Genomic DNA, 23919 nt, shown 5'->3' on the forward strand with positions numbered 1-23919 from the left:
TTGTTTTATTGAAAAGTTTTTTGTATATTTAAAAATTGGTATTTATTTTGAAGAGTTAATTGTTAATCACTGATTGGCCACTATTTTACTGTGCACATATATACCACATGTCATATATATAACATACAGGAAGTTTGAATACATTGTATATGTCATATATACAGGAAGTTTCTTTACTATTATACATTGTGTTGTACAGTCAATTTTTGGTTTTTTTAAAGCACCTTATTCTGTTACAGATCAAGAAATTTCTTTTAACATCACAGAAAATTTTCTCATTAAATTTTTGCTATACCTATTGCTATATAAATTTTTTATGTTGTTAATAAAATTAATGTTTGCTATATGTTGTTAATAAAATTAATGTTTGCTATATGTTGTTAATAAAATTAATGTTTGCTATATGTTGTTAATAAAATTAATGTTTGCTATATGTTGTTAATAAAATTAATGTTTGCTATATGTTGTTAATAAAATTAATGTTTGCTATATGTTGTTAATAAAATTAATGTTTGCTATATGTTGTTAATAAAATTAATGTTTGCTATATGTTGTTAATAAAATTAATGTTTGCTATATGTTGTTAATAAAATTAATGTTTGCTATATGTTGTTAATAAAATTAATGTTTGCTATATGTTGTTAATAAAATTAATGTTTGCTATATGTTGTTAATAAAATTAATGTTGCTATATGTTGTTAATAAAATTAATGTTTGCTATATGTTGTTAATAAAATTAATGTTTGCTATATGTTGTTAATAAAATTAATGTTTGCTATATGTTGTTAATAAAATTAATGTTTGCTATATGTTGTTAATAAAATTAATGTTTGCTATATGTTGTTAATAAAATTAATGTTTGCTATATGTTGTTAATAAAATTAATGTTTGCTATATGTTGTTAATAAAATTAATGTTTGCTATATGTTGTTAATAAAATTAATGTTTGCTATATGTTGTTAATAAAATTAATGTTTGCTATATGTTGTTAATAAAATTAATGTTTGCTATATGTTGTTAATAAAATTAATGTTTGCTATATGTTGTTAATAAAATTAATGTTTGCTATATGTTGTTAATAAAATTAATGTTTGCTATATGTTGTTAATAAAATTAATGTTTGCTATATGTTGTTAATAAAATTAATGTTTGCTATATGTTGTTAATAAAATTAATGTTTGCTATATGTTGTTAATAAAATTAATGTTTGCTATATGTTGTTAATAAAATTAATGTTTGCTATATGTTGTTAATAAAATTAATGTTTGCTATATGTTGTTAATAAAATTAATGTTTGCTATATGTTGTTAATAAAATTAATGTTTGCTATATGTTGTTAATAAAATTAATGTTTGCTATATGTTGTTAATAAAATTAATGTTTGCTATATGTTGTTAATAAAATTAATGTTTGCTATATGTTGTTAATAAAATTAATGTTTGCTATATGTTGTTAATAAAATTAATGTTTGCTATATGTTGTTAATAAAATTAATGTTTGCTATATGTTGTTAATAAAATTAATGTTTGCTATATGTTGTTAATAAAATTAATGTTTGCTATATGTTGTTAATAAAATTAATGTTTGCTATATGTTGTTAATAAAATTAATGTTTGCTATATGTTGTTAATAAAATTAATGTTTGCTATATGTTGTTAATAAAATTAATGTTTGCTATATGTTGTTAATAAAATTAATGTTTGCTATATGTTGTTAATAAAATTAATGTTTGCTATATGTTGTTAATAAAATTAATGTTTGCTATATGTTGTTAATAAAATTAATGTTTGCTATATGTTGTTAATAAAATTAATGTTTGCTATATGTTGTTAATAAAATTAATGTTTGCTATATGTTGTTAATAAAATTAATGTTTGCTATATGTTGTTAATAAAATTAATGTTTGCTATATGTTGTTAATAAAATTAATGTTTGCTATATGTTGTTAATAAAATTAATGTTTGCTATATGTTGTTAATAAAATTAATGTTTGCTATATGTTGTTAATAAAATTAATGTTTGCTATATGTTGTTAATAAAATTAATGTTTGCTATATGTTGTTAATAAAATTAATGTTTGCTATATGTTGTTAATAAAATTAATGTTTGCTATATGTTGTTAATAAAATTAATGTTTGCTATATGTTGTTAATAAAATTAATTTTTGCTATATGTTGTTAATAAAATTAATGTTTGCAATAACTTTTATTTGAAATTTCATCACATGATCAACTTTTTCAATTTTTAAATTGACAACTCTTTATTGCGAGGTCATAATTTATTTCATAGTTTATCTAATTATCAACATGTAACAACATGTTTTGTTTCTATGGTTTCATTAATGTACTGAAAAAATGAATAAAAGTTATCAATTTCTTTTTTTTAGTTGTGTAACCAACTGTGCTAAAAAGTTAAACATAAAAGATCATGTTATTTTTCAGTTTGCATGCTTAAACTGTGATGAAACTCAGTAAGTTTTTTTGTTTAAATTTTTTGTTTATTATTTAATTGAATTGGTTCCTTTTCCATTTACTTTGAGTAATTGGAAGAAGTAATAAGTTTGTTTTTTAATTACTTGATCACTATTAAGATTGAATATATGCATTTGCAAGTCATTTTAATTTGAAGTGTTTAAAACTTAATAATTTTCTTAACAATAAATTACATTAATCAAGTTGAATAAACTTTCCAAACTTGATTATGCAAATTGCATATTTTGGGCTTTCTTGTTACTAATATTTAATCCAATATTTGAAAAAAATTCAAAAATTTATTTATTTTGTTATTAGATTATCCTATATTTGGGAAGTCTTAAATGATGATGGTGAATGGCCTGAAGAGCTATTGAAAGAAAATTCAACAACAACTGGGTTTAAAAACTCTTATCTTGTAATAAATGTTGAAACTTTGCTGATTTCTAAAAATTACACTTTTACATTAGCAGTTGGATATATTGGATCATTTTATAAAGCTTTGTTTAATGTAAAAAAACAAACATCATCTTTGCCTAGTTCAGGAAGTTGCTTTATTAGGTAAAATTTCTTGTTTTTTTTTTTTTTGTTTGGAAGGAATCTCTAAAAATAAAAAAATTAATTTTGAGTGTTCCAATAAAAATACTCATTTGGGCGTATGTAGTATACATCTGGGTAAAGTCTTGCAGAAGGCTTCCTACCCAAATGATTAGACAGAGACTTTTTGTTGACCTGCCTTGCACTCCTTTTTTATATAAAAATAATAATTTAAATCATGGCAAATTATATACAAATTTACTACATAAAAAAACTATTATATCTCCAACATGTCTTTTACAAATTTTTATACCTTCGGAAGAATTTTTACTTTAAAGAATCTTATTTTTTTTACCAGATCTATTTTCTCTTTGTGAAATTTATTTAATATTAACTGTTTCATCTTTTGATATCAGTATTGGCAGTGTTATGTTTAACAAATGTTAATTTGCAAACATTCCAATAGTCAGATGGTCAATATTTAAATAATAAGTCATTTAATTGTCCTGAAATCAGGTTTGATTCATCTGACTGATAAACATCTGTTTAAATCATTAGGTTTGAATAATCTGGCTTATAAATATCTGTTTGAATCATCAGGTTTGAATCATCTGACTGATAAACATCTGTTTTTTTTATCTTTAATATCATTTCCCTTTATTTACTTTAATTTAGCATTATTTCACTCAATCACTTTTGTTTTTTTATTTTATTTATTCCCTTTTTCTTGTTCTGTTTTTTTTTCGATGGTATTATGATAAAGTTGATTTAGCCCTGCTGCTTCTAAAGTTCATAACTTTTATCTTTCTTATTTTCTCAGTTAGTTAACTCAGTGACTTGTTTTTCAGACAACCCAAATTACTTTAAAATGTTTACTATTTAATTTGTTATTATTACTAGCATTTTAGTTGTTGTGAATTTCAGTTGTTTTTATTACTACCATTTCAGTCGTTGGAGTTGCTATCATTTTAGTTTTTGTGGTTGCTATCATTTTAGTTTTTGTGGTTGCTATCATTTTAGTTTTTGTGGTTGCTATCATTTTAGTTTTTGTGGTTGCTATCATTTTAGTTTTTGTGGTTGCTATCATTTTAGTTGTTGTGGTTACAAATTTAATACTTATAATTCTAATTTTTGTTGTTAATAATATTTTAAGTTTTACTTTTAGCCCACAACAAGGATACGCTTTTATTACAAAGTTCAAACTTATTTGCCAAGATTGGAAAGATAATGAAAATAGTGTATTAACATATAAATACTTTTATGACAATGGTGCAGCAGAGAGTTATACAATGACAACAAATAAACTTGTGGGTTACCCATTATTGAATGCCAATTCTCTTGAGGATCCAATTCTGATAAATTTTGTATTGGGACCTGGTAACATAAATAAAAACTTTTCAGTTACTATTATTATTAAAATTGTTGGAATTTATAAAGCCTTCATACAATATCCTGACCTATTTGTTCAGGTAAAATTTTTACATTAATGCTACAAACTAGTATTGTATAATACTAGCTATAATTAATGCTACAAACTAGTATAGTTTAAATTAAATAACAAAAATAAGAAATTAAGTAATAAAAAATAAGTATCATAAGTTTAAAATAAATTTTTATTTAAATAAAATAGGAAAATAAAATAAAATGTTATGAAGAAGTAATAACAAATTTATAACAACTTTACGTTATGTAATTTACATAATAACTTGACATTATGTAAACTACACACAATCATATATTCTATACTTTATGTATAGAACTGTGTTTATTTGTATGCATGTGTTATTTAATTTATTTGTATGCACAACTACAAGTTCAAAAATTTTAAAACAAAATTTATTTTTTTAAATATCTTTTTTTTTAAATGGCTTGAACTACAAACATAAGAAAAAGATGCCCAAATTGTTTATTTAACTCTAAATTTGAATAAAAAAAAGTAGAATATTGTCCATCAGAGATAAGTTTAATACTAACTTGAAGGAAAAGATTCAATAATATCAATACTTTTCCATATACAACAGATATATTGAACTTATGATGAACATCAGCATGTCAGATTTTATTGAAAACTTAATGTTTCTCAGCAGCTGCTTGTCTAACTTCATTTGTCTATTATACAATGTAACCTTTTCTCATATTACTGTTAACAAATTAGCAATAGTTCAAAAAGATAAAATTCACTAGTTTGCAGACTTAAGATTAAAAATGAGAAGCCATTATTTATAAAAACAGCAAGAGAATAAAGCAGTTAAAATAGTCAGACCATCTAGAGTTTTCAAAAATAGGAACAGTAGATACAATTATCTAAAAGGTATAAAAACAAGATTCAGTTAAGCACTTGGTAGAGTGAATTTTAAAAAAAGTTTGAGGTGAAAACCTTGATACCTCATGTCACCAAAGTCACTAGTACTAGAGGCGAGCCATTCAGTATAATCATTAACATTGCCAATAGCAACATCAGCATTAACATCACCAATAGCTACATCAACATTAACATCACCAATAGCAACATCAGCTTTAACATCACCAATAACATAAATATTAGCAAATGGATAAAGAGAAAGTACTTGATTTATTTTATTGAAAACAATCAAACTATTAATTATACAATTAGTAGGTAATTTGTAGGATTTTGCTAAATCTGAAAAAAGTCTAAAACTTGATGTCTGAAAAATTAATTTAAAAATTCCTAATATTTGTATAAAATTAAAAAAGTTTGGTACTAGCAACATTTTTTTTTTTTTAATTTTTCGATTGATAATTTTATTAACAAGAATAAACTTGACTCGAAGATAGCTTGGTATTTGAAGTTTGATGCGCAATGTTTAGTTTTTATCAGCGCAATTCCTATTAATAAAAGTAATAATGTTTTATGCTTACCCCTGAGTAAGTTAGATAAAGAAATATAAAGTATAGTTATAGAAATCATAAGAAATCATATGTGTGTCATTTGTTATCTTTTGATTTTGGTATATAAACTAAAGAAAGTTAAAGCATATGCGAAGAAGTGAATGTGAAGTTGTAAAGTGAAGTTTTTACAGTGTAAAATACAACAAAGATATTTAAAAGTGATATCAAACTTGATTTCAAGTTTTGGATAAAAAATATTTTCGAAAAGATATTTCTATTATTTACATAATAGTCAAATTATATTATAGATTATGGAATAATATCTACCTTTGAAATACCTTGAAAAATTGGGTTTTTTAAAATATTTTTAAAGCATTTGAAAAAAAAAGATTTTATAAAAGATATTATTTCAAAAAATGTTTTGAACATAAAAACTTTTTTTTAGGTTTTACCTTTTGAAAAAAATATTTTAAGTCTACTTGCTGATATTAAAATCCCAGATACTCTTACATTTTCCAGTGTTCTACATGCCATATCTCATCTTGTAAATTATAATTCAAATACTGTCAAATTGCTGAACCCTGTAATCACTAACAACATCACAGGTTTTACTGAACCTAATGATAATGTTATACTTTACAAGCAAAACATGCTGGTTCAACTCCAATATGTAAGTTATATCTTAAAATATGTTTATGTGTTAATATATTTAGAATTTATTTAATCAAATTTTAATTTAAATAAATGAATTGATTTTAATTTAGTTGCGTACTAGTGTAGTTAACATGCTTTTATTACAACCAATAAAAAGTTTAATGGACTTAAAAGATGTTGGAGATGTTTTATCAATTGTTTTAAGTGTTCCAGATGAGCTTAATTTACAGACTAAGGTAACTTCAAAGTATAACAGATTGTTTTTTTTGTTTTTATTATTATTGTTTTGTAAATTATTTTTTATTTCCAAATTAGTTTAAAAATTTGATGAAAAATTTTGTGTGTGTTTTTGTCTGAAACTATATATCAAACTGTTACAGAGATTTTCATTGTACAATATAAAGCTGTTACAAAAAATGCTCTGCAATGGTTTATGCATATTTTTTTTTGAAAGAATATATTTACACAGAAATGAGGTTAGGTATTATTTACATGGGGATGAAGATAAGTTTTTATTTTTTCTCCCAACAAAGTTTCTCCCAACAAAGCTGTAACTAAGCTGCAAGCAAACACTATTAAAAATTTAAGTTACTAGATATTGAGGAATCTTGTTAATGAACAACAATTAATTTGAAAAATTGTAAACTAAATGAATTAGAAAAACATGAAAACAGAAACAATTTTAAGGCATTGATGTGTGAAATAAAAAAATAGAATAATAAAATATTTAGTAACAGATATAGCAATTGGATTACATCCTTTTCTAAATATATTACGCAAGATTGAGTTTTAGTTGATGCAACATAAGATGGTAGCTCTTTTAGTAGCTGGTCAAACTTGCCTAAAAGAGAAAGAGTATCATTAGAATAACCAAACAAAATACGACAATTAAATTTCAGTGTTGTTGATATTGTTGATCATTAAAGCCAACCTAGCTAACCCAAGAACGCCACTTATATGGAATGATAGTGTACACATCAAGGTTCAATGTGATGCAAACTTTCTTATCTTTTGATTTTTCCACGGAAAATAATTTATTTTGAATGTTCAAATTAAGTGACTTTATAGTACAACAAAAAAACACCTGTAGAATGAGAACCACTGCATACAGTTTTATAAAAATTTGTTCAAATGTAGCAGCATATGGTCACACCAAACTCTTGATAAAATTTCAGTCAGATTGGTTTAGTGGTTAAGTATTTATGGCAGTTTTAGTTTATATTTTGTTAGTTTCTTGCTACCTCAAAACGTTACCAATAACTGTGATATTCACTATTTTCAAAATAAAGCTTACATAAGTGTTCTTCTATGTGATATCGACAAGTTCTTTATTGCTACATGTACCAATTTTAATCAATAAATAAAAATATTGATTTGCTATTTGAAGCTATTAATTTGCTATTTGGTTTAAATTGGTTTATGCACGTAAATATCTCTAGATTTCCTTAAGTATAAACTACTGCAAAAAAATGTGCAAATGCAAAAAAACGTGCTCAAAAAAGTGAAAACAATCCAATTATTAAACCTACCAAAAGGACTCTCGGTTGGTAAAACACTTTTTTTTACATTATATTTCTATCAAACAGCGTCTGATTAAATTGTAAGACATCGTACTTGATTTTTTCTACAAGAAATTTATTCAAAATAGCTTAATATACTCTTTTAGTCAAATACTCTTCAATATTTTTAAATGCAATATAAAAATTGATAATTATTAAGAGCAGTTAAGTATTAAAATGGTTAAAATGTTTATTAAACTGTAAGCTATTATTTTCTGCTGCCTAATCTATTAATTTGAATTATGGTAGCAGTTCTTTAAAGATGCTTACTGCTCAGATCAGTTATACAGCATAACAATCTTTCTTTGTACTCTGGATGACTAATGTTTTGTTTAAACCTTGACCAATGTTTATATTAAGTCTTGATAAACAGTTTCGACAGTTTGTTCACTATAAGACCACAAAGGACATTCTTTGTGACTAATGAAATCTTTGATGTGGTAGAAGACGGTGTAAATTTTGGGTGTTTCGCTTGCACCATTTATCCTTTAGTAACACCTTTTGAAATCTTTTCAATTATTTCAGCAAAATCCGCCTGAAAAATAAATCCAAAGCTTTTATACCTAAAATGAAACTTTTGAATGCTTCAATTTTGTGAAGAATGTTGGGAAATGAGTTTGTATCAGCAAGTTGCTGGGGCACACTTTTTTAAGAAGCTTCCTGTATTTATTTTCCTTGAACTGGCCTCCATGATACGGGCTCAGTTTAATGTGGAGGACAGCTGGCCAGTTTTAAGTTTGAAAAAGATGCTTGACAACTCCTATCAAGAGATGCAATTGCATTGGTGAGATTATTTCTAAAATCAAAACATTTTCAGGTCCACTGATGATTAGCTTTTTAATGACATCGCCAAACAACTTTGCACAAGCAACAAATCCGTCAGGTTGCTGAAAACAATCAAGGCTAGATTTGATTGAGCCCAGTGTTTGTTCAGTTTTTGTTTTCAAGTTTCCAGATTTGGTAAGACACTTGGATTTGACGTCATACCATGTACAAGGGTGCATACTTGAATGGGTTTAAAGATTAAAAAAAAACAAATTATATTTGCAACTTTCATATCACAAACCAAAATTAGTTTAGCTCCATTTGCATTAATCAGTGACCAGATTTGTTCAATGTTGGAGTGAGTTTCTGGCAAATCTTCTGATACCGTAATAAAATTTCTCTTAACTTCAGTGTCTTTGCCAGACTTTTGAGTGAAAGATTGTTTTTGTTGGCAGTGAGCTAGTATCAACCCTTAACACAGTATCAATTGTTAGAAAAAACTTAAGAAAACCTTTACCACCATCAATTCAGAAATTAAGAAAACCTTTACCACCATCAATTCAGAGCTTAACAAAATATCGAGCAGAAATTTTGCAAGATTGAATAACATGATTCACACATCTTGATAAATCATTGCAGTGAGCAACAACCTGAACTGTACCAAATTCTCCTTTTCCATTGGTAATTTTTAAGATACTAATATTGAACTTTGTCTTGTTCAATCAGTCTGAAACAATATGTCTTAAACATTTTTCAGACAGAGCAAGCTCGCAAATTTATGATTTTCATTGTGAACTTTTGCTTGATTTGGCATTGTGGCAATTCACTAAATCCAACTTTACTAGATCAAACTATACTTTTTACAAAATTACTTGTGGCTTCACTTCAAAACTTTCACACAATGTGAAACTATTAAATAAGTTTTTTTATCCAAGTTTTTAAACAGAAAAATAATTGAATGTTTTTTTTTTTTTTTTGGATTTTGATTTCTTTCCTCAAATTCAATGTTTGTTTAAAAAACATTGGTTGAAATTTATTGTTATTGGTTGAAATTTATTGGTTGAAAAATTCATTATGAACTTTTTAATTAGTGTAATATTTGTTTTTTGATGACGATTTTAATTTTAGACTAATGCAGTGGATATCATCACAACAATGTCTTCTCTACTGACAGAAGAAAATGTAAAAAACATTGGTCCACATATTTATGATCAGATTACTCAACCTTTTATTATTTCAATATCACACTTGTTTAGTGCAATTGCCAACTCTAGTAATATTGTAGAGCCTGTGGGTAAGTTTATAATATTTTTCTTAGTTTTGCTTTCTTATAAGTTTTTCAATTTTTTTAAAACCTTTTTATTTTTAAAAAATTATATTTATTTTTTACTTTATATTTTTATATTTATTTAGCACTACTAAAGTTAAGTTAAATCAAAATGAGTTTTAATTGCTAAATATTTAAAATGTTAAAAAGAATTTTCAAAATAGTTATAATAAAATATATTTATAATAAAATAGAATTTATAATAGAAATAAATCCGTTTATAATAGAAATAAATCTAATAATAATAAATAGCTAAAAAGTTAAGAAATTGAATAAGATCAAATTACAAATATAATGAACAATTATGATAATAAAAATTATCAATAACAAAAAAAAAACACAACCAATTAAATTTTTCAAAAAAGTATAAAAATAAAAAAAATAATTTCAAATTTTTCTGTTCCATGCGTGATTGCATTTCATACTCAATTTATTCTTTGATAAATTAATTACTATTACTATTTGATAAATTAATTACTATACTATTAATTACTTAAGTATACTCTCATTTAATTGCCAGTTTTACTATTATGAAAAAGACAAAATATATGCTAGTTTCCTTGCATCATTTTTTGGAAATGCTCAGTTAGAAATATCTACTTTTTATTGAAAAAGATTGATTTTATCGAATAAATCAGACATCAACCTTGTACTCTTGTACTTGTAATTAAGTATACAGAAGCAGTAAAAAGGGTCATACAGTAGAGTGGTCATACATAAATGTAGTCAAGTATACAGATACTGTAAAGAGTTGTCATATATTCTCAATCAAGTATGCCAAAGCTGTATAGAATAAGCTGTAGAGAATAGAGTGGTTGTATAGACTCAATCAAGTATACAGAAGCCATAGAGAGAGTATTGTGGTCATATGCAGTTATTAATATATATACTTAATAGTTATTAATAATTATATTTAATAGTTTTTAATAATTATATTTAATAGTTATTAATAACTATATTTAATAGTTAATTGTTAATTATTTAATAGTAGTAATTATTGTTTTATTATTAAGTTATACTCTCTTAAACTTTACTTAAGTTATTAGAGTTAAGAATGATTTAAACAGTATTCATAGTAAAAATTTTATTTAAAAATAAAATAGTTTGTAAATGATAGATTTAACCTCTAGACATGTTTAAGTTATTTGTAAACTTGCTTTGATAAATAAAAGTCTATTTCAAAGCATACATGGTCATCAAGCATGTTCAGTTGACACAATTCTTTTTTTACAACTTTTTGTAAAAAAAAAGTTAAAAAAACTTTTATAGTTGTGCTTATTTTAAACTGAATTCGAACAAAAAAAGAAAAATACAAAAAAAAACAAATATATGTTATACTAATGCAAATAATTCATTAATGTTATTCAAATGTTTTATTGTTGCCAATCTAAATATTTTATTGTTGTTGGCATAATATAATTATTTTTTTTGCTTTCTTTTAAAACAACTCTAAAAATAACATTTTGATTTGAATGCATTTTGGTTATTTAGAAAATGGTGCTGCAGCTAAAGATATCAATTATGTATCTGAACAGGTTTTATTTTTTATTTATTGGTTTTAGTTTAATAATTTTAAATAAAAAAGATTATTAGAATTTTATCGTTATCATCATCATTATCATCACCACCACCACTGCCAATAATATAGCATTTTTTATACAATTTCAAATTTAGAAAGCATAAAGCACTTCTTCAACCCTAACTTGAGTGTTGCAACAATTCTTTATTCTTCATTCTTAGCAAAATAACCAATAAATATTCATCCACATTGTAAAAAATAACGTACTAGTTTAAAAAAAATTACAATTAGAGAAATGTTTCAAGAAATTACAATCACTTTAATAAAAATAAATCTAATTTAATCTTTTGATACAAACTACAAACAGACACACCAGACTTTATAATTGCTTTGCTTTATAGTTAAAGGAATTTTAGATCAATTGTTAAATTAACATAAATATTACTGAAATGAAAAAACAAATTGCAGTTATAAAAAGTTGTTTTTAAAAAAAAACATGAAAAAACAAAAATTTGCAGGTGCTTCATTTGCTGCTAAAGAATTAGTTCATCAAAATTGTTGTAAAGTTGCATCTCTTTCTTTTTTACGCCATGGTTGCAAAGAAGCTATTATCTCTAGTTCCATTTACCATTCATTCGTTCATTCTTGCTTGACTCTTCATTTAGAAAAGGCATATCTTTTTACTGTATCTGTCCCTACATACTTGTCTAGTTTTTTTCTTGTACTTTGACTCTTTGGAACTCTTTCCAATCTTCATGTTTTCTTGACTCATACATCCTTCAAGTCTTCTGTCAACCATTTCCTTGCTCTTTAACTCTATTCTTTGTTTTCTAGTAACTCCCAACTTAATAGTGGTTGCTTGCATCCTTGTTGATAGTAAATTAGAATAAAAATTAAAAATGAAAATAAATTATTACTAAATGTAACTTGTATTTACCATAAAAATAATAATAACAAATGTACTGATATTTGTAGTTGCTTCATTTTCTTTAAAAAAAAAAGGTATATATTAAAATACATTACTACAAAAACAAAAATCCTTTGTAATTAACCATCACAGTATCAACATAGAACTTACAAAAGCTTGCACTATTTTATTGATTACCTTAAAATTAAAAATAAAGCTTCATAATCTTCAATTATAATAGTTATAAAAATGGTATTCAATAATAAGAATAAAATATAATAATAAAAAAAAATCTTATTAATTTGCCTTCTCAGTTTTTATGAAGTAATCAAAAATAAAATAAAAAACTTTGAAAACTTTTAATAGCAGTTAGATATTCAAAAAAAAATAATGATAAAATTTTTTCACTTTACCATAACAAAAGAAAGTGACATTAACCAATTGGAAGCTAAATAAACAATTTAAGCTGATATATTAAAATTGTATTGTAAATTATTATTTGTTAGAAATATTTAATCCAAATACAAAAAAATGTGTTGTAATTAAGTTTTAATGTATTCGTATGTTCAAATATAAAGTTAAAAATAAAACCGCAAGAAATTCAGAAGAGCAATAAAGTTATGTTTGTTTAAAAAAACAAAAACATACCCAAATGATTTTTTTTTTTTAATTTCAGTTTTATTTAAAAAAATTCAATGGTTAATAGACTTTCTTTGATGTCATTTTAACTTAAAATGTTTTCTAAAGATAATGTTTAATTTTTTTTTCTTTATAACTTAACATTATATCCTTTGCACAGATTACTCATGGTTTCCAGTACTCTTAATTAATAACCTAAATCAAAGGTCCATATCCTTTACCCATATGAATCTTATTCTATTAAAAATTCTTCTCCTGCTTATAATGTACAATCAATCATTTACTTGATAAGAAATTTAAACTAAATAATAAGTTAAAAATTTAAACTGTCAATATATTTGACACAACGTTATAGTTAAATATAAATATATAATACAAATAGTAGTAAAAATATATTTAATATAAAGGGCAGAATAGATTATCTAAATAAACTGAATTAATTTTTTTTGTCTACTTTTTTTATTTTTATTTTGTTTTTTCTTCAAGACTAAAAAATGTATTTTAGGCAAAAATCAGTTTAGTCACAAAACTCATTCGATCTATGGAAGAATATTTTAATGGTTTGCAATATTACCTTGCTAACAATGAAAATCCCACAATTGTTGATACACCTTCATTTAATTATTTTGTAAAAAAAGTTTATGGGAAATCTTATCAAAATATTTGGTCAAAAGAATTCGAGGTTGACTTCTTAGAAGAAAATTATGGTGAACAAAGTGGATTTAAAATTCAGAATTTAACAAGTCTTTTAAATGAATCAACTAAATATTCCAGTATTGTCATTAATGTATGTTTTTTTTTTTGTTTTTTTTTATTTTTTGAGTTTATTTAGTTTTGAATATATTATTTTTTCCATTTACTTGTTGTTTTGTATTCAAAAACAATTTTTTATCAGAACAGCTTATTAGAGTACTAACATATCTCTTTGTTATAGCAAAAAATTGAAAAAAATCTTTTATCTAATGCTAAGTTACATTATTCTCAAATTATTAAATCTTGTATTTAATTTTAAAGCAAGTTTCTTGACACTTTTTGAATATCTTTAACAGTGTTATTAACAAAGACAAGTCTAACATTTCATACTTGAACTTACTACAGTTGCAGATTATTCCATAATCTTCTTCATATAGTGAATCTAGAAGATTTTTCAAGTTGTTGGTTCGTTCTTTTTTTACATTAATAAATAAAAAATATCTTTGTTGGACAACACTCTATCATTTATAGTACCTTTTGGAGTCCCACAAATTTCTACCAATGGTGCTGTGCATTTTTTGTTAATACTAACTTTGCACAATCTCATCTTCAAGCTGGCTTTATTTGATTTTTTTGTTTATGCTAAGTTTTGTATAGCTGTATCATCAAGCTGGCTCTGTTTGATAAAAAATATATATTATAAACCAAATACTTAGTAATATATTAAATATGTATTTCAATAAAAATGTTAACAGCTAAATTCTATATTTGCGTAATTCATAGACTTTGGTTTGTATATTCCAGTCCTGTTCAAAAATTTAAGGTGTTTTCTTTTGATGTCTGTACATTTTTGATTTATTTATAGTTATAAAATTTAATATATTTTAAATTCTTAAGTAATTATTTTAGAACCTAAATTTGAAGAGTCAAACATTTTCATGGGATTTAGAACGTTCTAAAAATATTGTTTCTGAAACTCAAATTTTATATTTGACTACAACGAACAGAGAAAAAATTGAAGTTAAAAATTTGACATTCCCAATTGATATTTCAATAAGAAACATTCCAGATAAAATGATTGGTCAAAACATATCATTATCAATGCCAAATAATGTTCAAATGAATTTTCTCAATCTATCATCTGCTAAATGTAAACTAATGATGAAGTTTGCCGCATTAAATGATCCACAGAATAAGACTAACTTAATTGTTTACATTCAATATGGAAAAGCTCCAACAAAAGATGATTACGATATTAAATTAAACATTTCAGCTAGAGATGGTACTGATCTTATTATTGGAAACAGTGCATCACAATCTAATTCATCTATAAATATCCTACGAAGTCAAAAATGTAGACTGTTAAAAGATGGATCAATTATATTGTGGGATTTTCATAACTCCACATATTCTTTTTTAAACAAAACTTATCTGTATTTATCTTATTTTTATGTTGGACCCATGCCTGAAAAAATATTTGAATCAAATCTGTATACATTTGATGGTAAAGAATTTTATGGAGCATTTCTTTATGAGGTAAAATCTTTTTGTGTTGAATGTAACTATTGGAATGAAAGTAATAACAAATGGATGTCAGATGGATGTGAGGTAAATAAAACATTTTTTGTTTAATGCTTGCTTTTGTTTTGGTAGGAGTTCTTAAGATGTACACAATATTATTAATAAATAATAATAGTTTTGCTTATAATAAAAAAAATTTAAAAATTTAGGTTTTCAAATCGAAATAAGCATAAATTTAAAAGTTGTGAATTTTCTTGATGTCACATTTAACCTTTTTGAAAATTTCAATTAATAACAGGCTCAACCAAATTCCTCTAATGAAAATGTATTCAATTCCTCTAAACAAATTTTTGAAGATGCCCTCAAAAAAAGTGGTTTTCAAAATTTTGAACTAAAATTTGACTCTGAAAAAAAGAATACAAAAAAGCAAAATAAAACTAAAAACGTAATTTGGTTCAACCCCCCATATAGAAAAAATGTTTCCACTAACATAGAAAAAGTGTTTTTAAAATTTAACATTTTTAACCGAAGAGCTACACAATTACTACAGCTGACAATTAGAGTTGCACAAAAAATATGGAAAGAATTATAAAAGGTCACAATAATGTTTTGCTAAACAAAAAAGAAATCTTAAATGAAAAAATGACAAAAAATAATAATTGTAAACAAAAAAACAATTGTCCAATGAGTGGAAATTGTTTATCAAATAACTTGGTATATTGGTAAAACACTGTGTTAAATGAAAAATTTTTGTTAAGTGATTCTCTACTAATTTATATATATATATATATATATATATATATATATATATATATATATATATATATATATATATATATATATATATATATATATATATATATATATATATAGTTTGTTGTCTTTGGGAAGAGCGGAAGGAAAAAAGTGATTCTTACGCCAACACATACGTCACTTTTAATTACTTTTGACTTTCGTCCAACATTTGCGTGTTGGGCGAAAGTAAAAACCATTAATTTAATTACAAATAAATCGTTTTTAAAAAAAACCACAAAAACGCAAATTTAATTGACCAGAATGTTTTAAAAACATTCTGAATGTTTTTAACAATATAAACAATGTTTTTATTTTTATTTTTTTAATAAAATGTTTTTATTTTTATTTTTTTTTACTGTAAATTATGCGTGGAGTATTGCTACATCAACTATCTTATAGCCTGACTCGCAAGGGAGTGCTGCTTCATCGACTGACAAATAGCCTGACTCGCAAGGGAGTGCTGCTACATCGACTGACAAATAGCCTGACCCGCAAGGGAGTGCTGCTACATCTACTATCTTTTAGCCTGACCCGCAAGGGAGTGTTGCTACATCGACTGAGGGTTTGGTTGGGGCAGGCAGTCTCTCAATTAATAAAAAATAATAATTCTGGTCTTGCATTTTAATTTTTACTTTTTGTCAACAAAATATGGAAAAAACTTTCGGGCATCTACGGGTTGTATATATATATATATATATATATATATATATATATATCCATGTATGTTTGAGAATGTTTACTGACCTCCAAAACTTAAAGAATACATTTTAAAATTTATAAAAATAGTGTTAAGCAGTATTACTAATAAATATTAATAGTATTGCTTATATTAAGCTTATTACCATTTTAATTTTAATGCAAAAAAGTGTTGGTTTAAGTAAAATATAGTCTAAGTAACTATTTTATATAAGTTTAATATATTGAAACACCTGAATACCAAAAAAACCCTAAACTAAAGGAACTTTTAAAAAATACATTAATAAAATGTAAACATCAAAAAATGCTTTCAAGAAACACAAATATATTAAATTAATCAATAATACACTATCAAAAGCATATAAGATCAATAATTGATGACATATCTATTGTTTTCAATAGCCTCAGTACATCTATGAGGCATAGAGTCTATAAGTCAATTTGAACTTGTTTTATTTGTGACCAAGCATTTGAAGTTCCTAATACAAGTCATCTGAATTTGAAGACCTACCACATAAACGTACATTTTCATCAAGCAGTTTTCATACATTTTTGATAGGGTTTAGCTCAGAAGATTGTGTAGGCTATTGCATTATAGTGACTTTATTTGTTTTAAGCAATGTTTTAACTAGTTTTGATGTATGTTTTGAATCATTGTCCTGCTAGAATGTCCACTTTAGAGGTATGTTTTTTTCTACAAAATCTAAAATTTGATGCTCCAAAATTTTGTTATATATGTATTTGTCCATTATTTTTAAAGCAATATAGTGGTTCCAAACCAGAAAATCCTGAAAAGCATCCTATTAAGCTTTTGCCACCTCTATTATTTATGGTTTCTATAGTGTGCATTGGTTTTAATCCTTTACTAACAGGTGTTCTAACATTTTGTTTATCATCTGAACCATTTTTGTTAAGCTTTGACTCATCTCAACTCTAAACTTCTTTTGTGTTTTTATGCCATTATAAATGTGTTTTTGCTGCACGATAGCTATAAAATCCTGTCTTATCCAAATGCTTCATACAGTACTTTCTAAAATATCTAGATATAATTCATAAAATGTATCTTTTGTACTAGAAAATGGGTTCTTTTTAAGATACCTGAAAATTTTACGACCATTATGTAGAGTTTTTTATTTTTGGCAAAAATATTCAGAGTCAACAGTTATTAACTAATTGACTTATAACCGCCTTTTATACTTTTTACAGTAAAAAAATTTCCTTTTTTAAAATCTTCAATGATTCTTTTGTTTAGGTATTATATTTAATATGAGCTCTTCTTCATCACAAATCCTTCTTCTCATCACTTTTAAAACACTATTTTATAATCAAAATTAATTATATTTATTACAAGTTATCTCTGACAATTCTGACATGAATTTGCCAGCTACTAATCTCCAGTTTAAATTGATAGAAATATTATTTATATGAATAATAAACTTTAATAAAATTAAATAATTTTAAGTTAATGAAATTAATTAATTTAAATTAATAAAATTAAACAATTTAAGTTAATAAATAAAATATTAATAATATGAATAATAAGGTTGACCAAATAGTTTTGATATAGTGAAAAAAACAAAAAATTTGATACTTTACACACGTTTATTCTCAATTTTAGATTGACTTATTAACAACAACATTTTATGTTACAAAGTGCAAATGCAATCATTTGACTGCTTTTGGAGGTTTTTATGTTGCACCAAACATACTGCCAACACCTAGTTTAGGTTTGCTTAAAGTAGGCTACACTTTACTCATAGTAGTTATAACAGTGATTGGTTTTTGGATTGCAGCTTTGGTATTTGTAAGAAGAGCTGATATAAATGATGTTAAAAAGGTGAATTTTAATGTTAAAAAGGTGAAGTTGTAATTTGTCAATATAGATTTATGCCTATTTAAGTTTTATAAAAAATAATTTTGAAATAACTTTTTGAATTTGGAAAATCATCAAATTTAAATTATTTAACTTATCAAATGAAGTTCTATGTGTTTTTAATTAGTTAAAAGTTATATATATATATATATATATATATATATATATATATATATATATATATATATATATATATTATATGTGTGTATATATATATATATATATATATATATATATATATATATATATATATATATATATATATATATATATATATATATATATATATATATATATGTATATGTATATATATATATATAAGGTTGGTGTTTGTCCACTTATTGACAACTTTGAAGAAGATTATTATCTTTACGAAATAACTGTGATTACTGGTAGTCGAATAAATGCTGGTACAAAGTCAAAAATTTTTTTCAAAGTTGCAGGTATTTTATAAAAATTTGTTCTATGAATTATTCATTGTAATTAGTTATCAATCAGTGATCTATATAATTAATAATAAATCAATCACATTGTTTTCAAAATTATTTTATCATTACTTCTAGTTACATAATTAACATAATTATGTATCAATTCTGTTGCAATTATTAATTTATCAATACCATTATTTCCAAGTTTTATGACAGGTCTTTACTTTCACAAGGTTGTGAAGAAATTTTTTTTTTAAGAAACCATTATTACATATTAGGGATTTCAACAAAAAAAAAATTTAATTGTTAAGATACCATTTTTACATACTTTTTCATTGTTAAGAAACCATTGTTACATATTTTTCGACAAAATTTCATAAAATAGTTGGAAATTACTGTCATTTTGTCTATATTTAAAAAAAAAATTTGGAATTTTCTTCTGAAAATACTGTAAAAATATTAGTGTAACAACAGGGTAAACCCATTGCATGCCCAGTATATTTATAAATGGTGATATACATCACTTATATTTGTTCAATTAATTATTTTTTATTTATTAATTATTATTATTCTATGTTAGTTAAAAATTTTTATCTTTTTATCTTTTTTTTTTGTTCTTTTTTTTTCAATGTTCTATTTTTTCTAAAACATCTACTTTCCTCCAAAAAAACAAAACCTGAACCTTAAGCCTTGAATGAACTTCAAAACCTTGAACCTTGAAATAAATAAAAATAAAAATTATCATCTAAAAGTGAATGCACATAAATAAAATGCCTTGAATAATTAATAAATATTTAGAATATACCACTTCGTTTTGAGGACCAAAAGTTTGGGATACTTTTCAAAAAGTATTCTAGGAAATGGTTAATTTGTTAAGTTCATTTAAGTTTAAAAAACGGAATTTTTAAAACTTTATAAACATTTTTGGTTGCTTCACAAGGCCTATGTTGATTCTTATGTAGAAAAATATAAAATAAAGTCTTGCAACAATTATTCAATGCTTCAAATCATTGAATGAAATAAATTTTTGTGACAAATATTCAAATATGATAATTTTTACAATCATTTATACAAACTTTAACAATTTAAATAAATATACAAAAGGTGTTTTTGGATGTTGTTATTAAACCTGTTCTTTAATAAAATATTCAATTTTCCACTGAAATTTGGAGTTTAGTTTATTAGTTTTAACTTGCAAAAAATAGATTTATAAGTTTTCTATTTTTAGGTGTTAATTTAGAATCTACATGGTACAATCCAATGGTACATTCCATTTAGCAAATTGTATATCTTAGAATGTCTGTGAGTGTCAGAATAAATGAATGGCAATTGTTTAAAATGTGCAAAATAATTTTCAAAATAATTTTTAACCTTAATAATTTTTAACACTTGCAATGCAAGGAGTTACGATTGTTACTTTCCCAAAAAAAATTTATAAAGTTTTTTTTTAGTTTTTTCATTTTAACAAAATATTTTTATATTTTTATCATCTCTTTTTTATCATTTCTATTTATGATAGTATGATAAGCTACAAGAAAAGACCAGAAAAAAAGTGTTTTATATCTCTCTTTTATTTGAACTTTTATCTTTTACCATCAAATTCGAATTAGAAAGATTGTTCAGTAATAGTTTTTATATTTGCAACCAAAATGAGATTTCTTTTTTAAAAACAAATTCTTATTTGTATGCTCAGTTGTGTGTTTTTATTATTTGAAAACCATTGGTAAAAAAATCACAATTTCAGAATAAAAATGATCGCCCTTTTGAAGAAGCACTAAGAACCAATTTTAGAGGTTCACATCTTGTCCTTGGATCATAAACCAAAGCTTTTTAATAAGTTATATGATTTTTTAAAAAGTTATAAGATAAGTTTTAATGTTTTCTGTTTTTAGTAAGACATACTCAACAAAGTTAAGGTAAAACCTTTATCATTTATTTTTAAACTATTTTATAGAACAAACTAAGAATAGTAATTTCTTTCTTTAAATTTTGCTTTAAAATTATTAAATTAGGTAAAAATAATCATTATAATAAAAGATATTAGTTATTTATATATATTTCATTGAACCTAATATTAAGATAAGTACCTTTAGTTGATTAAAACTGATTTGCTCAAAATGATGAGTTTTAATTTTTAATAAAGTTGGCGGTGCTCCAAGAAAAAATGTAACAATTTATTTGTTTTGGTCATTACGTCATCTGAGATTAAACTTGTCATATGCAACTATTTAATGTTTATGTGTAATAAAGTAAATGTTAATAGTTTATAAAATATAATATGTTCCAAGTTTATATATGTTTATACTCTGTTTTTATTATTTTTATGTTTTAAAAGCGATGTTACTTAGCAGTGTGTAAAGCAAGATTGTTATCCCAATAGTCACAGTAAAAGGTGGTCTAAATTTCTGTTAATTATTTTTTACTTAAGACACTTTAGAACTAAGACTAAATATAAATCTTACTATAATCAGTATCAAAATATAAAAAGCCATTGGTTTCTTGCAATAGGAAAAGGGCAATTTTTATAAAGAGATTTATTCTGTTGAAAAAGATGAATGAAATAGTTATGATTGGAAATCACTTCATAAAAGAAAAATACTAAGAAATAAAAATAATAAAATACTAAGAAAAAATAAAATCCAGTCAAGCATTAATCAAAGGTAAATTGAACTTTAAACTGATTAGGAGGAACAAAAGCTTTCTTTTTTTGTCTGAATACAGGACAGTTAAAATGCATCAGCCCAAGGGTTATCAGTCACCACAAATTGCACATTTATTTCAAAAATACTTAAATTTAAATTTTGAATTTTTAAATGCACTTTTTTTATTTTAATAGTGCAGATAAAACATTAATTTAGAAATATAATCCTATCTTTTTATTTAATTTTATTCAGGCTAACATAATTTGTATTGTAAGTATTTTACCTGATAGTTTTTGAGGTCGGCAAAAAATTAGTGACCTCATTTCTATGTTTTATGGTAACCCCTTTCTTTCAAGTTTTTTCGCCAACCTGATGCCAACCTCTAACAGTTTGAGGTTGGTAATTTATTGCCAACCTCATTTTATATATATTTATATATATTTATATATATATATATATATAAATATATATATATATATATATATATATATATATATATATATATATATATATATATATATATACAGGTTTTTCTGTCAAGCTTTATAAGGATCTATCAGGTTTTATAACTGTCGAAAATATTTCAAGAGACTTTTTTATAAATATTTATAATTCTTGGTGATATTGCTTTCTTATTTAGGAGAATTTGGTGACTCCGGAAATCGACACTTAAATGATTCTCAGAGAGTATGTTTTCAAAGATCCAGTGTAGATGTTTTTATAATGGCTACAACTAAATGCCTTGGTGAACTAAGTTATATACAACTTTGGCATGACAATTCTGGAGGTGGATGGTATTTAAGGTAGGTTTTATAGATTAGTTTATTTTGTTTTTCTAATATTTTTCAACATTATTGGCATTAATATCATCATTCTTTCACATATTTTTGTTTATTCACTTAAAATCATTTGTACTTAATGATATATACCAGTAGTTTTCTCAAAGAACAATATCAAATTCATTTATCTCTTTTTATTTGAATAAAATTGCTTTTTACATTTCTATTGAATGGATTTTTTTAAAGCTCTTTTTTGATAATTTTTTGCTCTATTTAAATCAGGTGCAAGTTAACTCCATTTACAAAATTTTTTCCAATTCAAAAATTCCAATTTTTGTTTGCTTTTAACAAATTTAAGTTAATTTCATAACTTTGATAAAATATGAACTCCAAGCTCTAAAGGTATTTTATTAATTTTGTTTATTTAAATAAGCATTTTCATATGCACTTTTCAACATACACTTTCATATTTTCACCATTTTTCAATCTGATTCTTTATCTTAAATAATATAAAAAATATATATATTTTTAAACATCTTCACTTCCAATAAGGCTGCATGCAACCACTATTAGAGTTGGAAGTTACTGGATGAGAAAAGATGAAGATTGTAGAGTGAGATAACGATTGACAGACGACTTAAAGGATTGCAAATTATATGAATCAGGAAAGCAAGATGAAGGTAGCGATTCCAAAGGACTGATGTTCAAGGAAAAAAACTAGAGGAATAAGAGTTTTTGAAGCACTTAGGAACAGTCACAGAAAAAGAATGAGACTTAATTGAATGACGAGTAACACGAGAATGAATTTCAGTAGATGGCTTAAGTTATGCTAGCTCTTTAGAGCAGTGCCCATTATAGTATTTGTAGGAAAGAGAAAGAGAAGCAACATTACAATGATGTGATAATGGTTGAAAGTTAGCTGCAAGAGCAGGTCCAAATATGTTTACAATGCGTTTTTGCACCTTGTCTAAAAGAGAAAGGGTATAATTAGAAGATCCGCCCAGATATGGCAACAGTATTCCATACAAGGCTGGATTTAGGATTTATAGAGATAAGGAATAGAATCTGAAGTAAGAAAAGGATGAGCTCGATAAAGAGATGCAACCTTAACAGATGCTAATTTTGCAACAGATTTGGTATATAATTTCCAAGAAAGATCATGTAGAGTTAATCCTAGAAAATGAAGGGTAGATGACTCATCCAGTACATTACTGTTCATTAATATAAGATCTAAATTATTGGGATAATGATTGGCTGATAAAAG

At 24.4% G+C, this 23919-nt stretch overlaps 1 protein-coding gene across 4 annotated transcripts in view; it reads left to right on the forward strand.

Moving 5' to 3' along the window:
• LOC100203937 (uncharacterized) overlaps positions 1-23919 on the forward strand; it is a 252056-nt gene that overhangs the window by 188267 nt on the left and 39870 nt on the right. For all 4 annotated transcript variants that reach the window (XM_065815356.1, XM_065815357.1, XM_065815358.1 and 1 more), the window contains 12 exons: positions 2387-2470; positions 2790-3032; positions 4174-4477; positions 6304-6528; positions 6623-6748; positions 9965-10130; positions 11655-11698; positions 13734-14015; positions 14831-15529; positions 18552-18770; positions 19129-19249; positions 22517-22679. In XM_065815356.1, the coding sequence (XP_065671428.1) occupies positions 2387-2470; positions 2790-3032; positions 4174-4477; positions 6304-6528; positions 6623-6748; positions 9965-10130; positions 11655-11698; positions 13734-14015; positions 14831-15529; positions 18552-18770; positions 19129-19249; positions 22517-22679 (2676 nt within the window). The remainder of the gene's footprint in view (positions 1-2386; positions 2471-2789; positions 3033-4173; positions 4478-6303; positions 6529-6622; positions 6749-9964; positions 10131-11654; positions 11699-13733; positions 14016-14830; positions 15530-18551; positions 18771-19128; positions 19250-22516; positions 22680-23919) is intronic.

This window comes from Hydra vulgaris, chromosome 13 (assembly GCF_038396675.1).
Source record: "Hydra vulgaris chromosome 13, alternate assembly HydraT2T_AEP".
In the NCBI taxonomy this organism is placed as follows: domain Eukaryota; kingdom Metazoa; phylum Cnidaria; class Hydrozoa; order Anthoathecata; family Hydridae; genus Hydra; species Hydra vulgaris.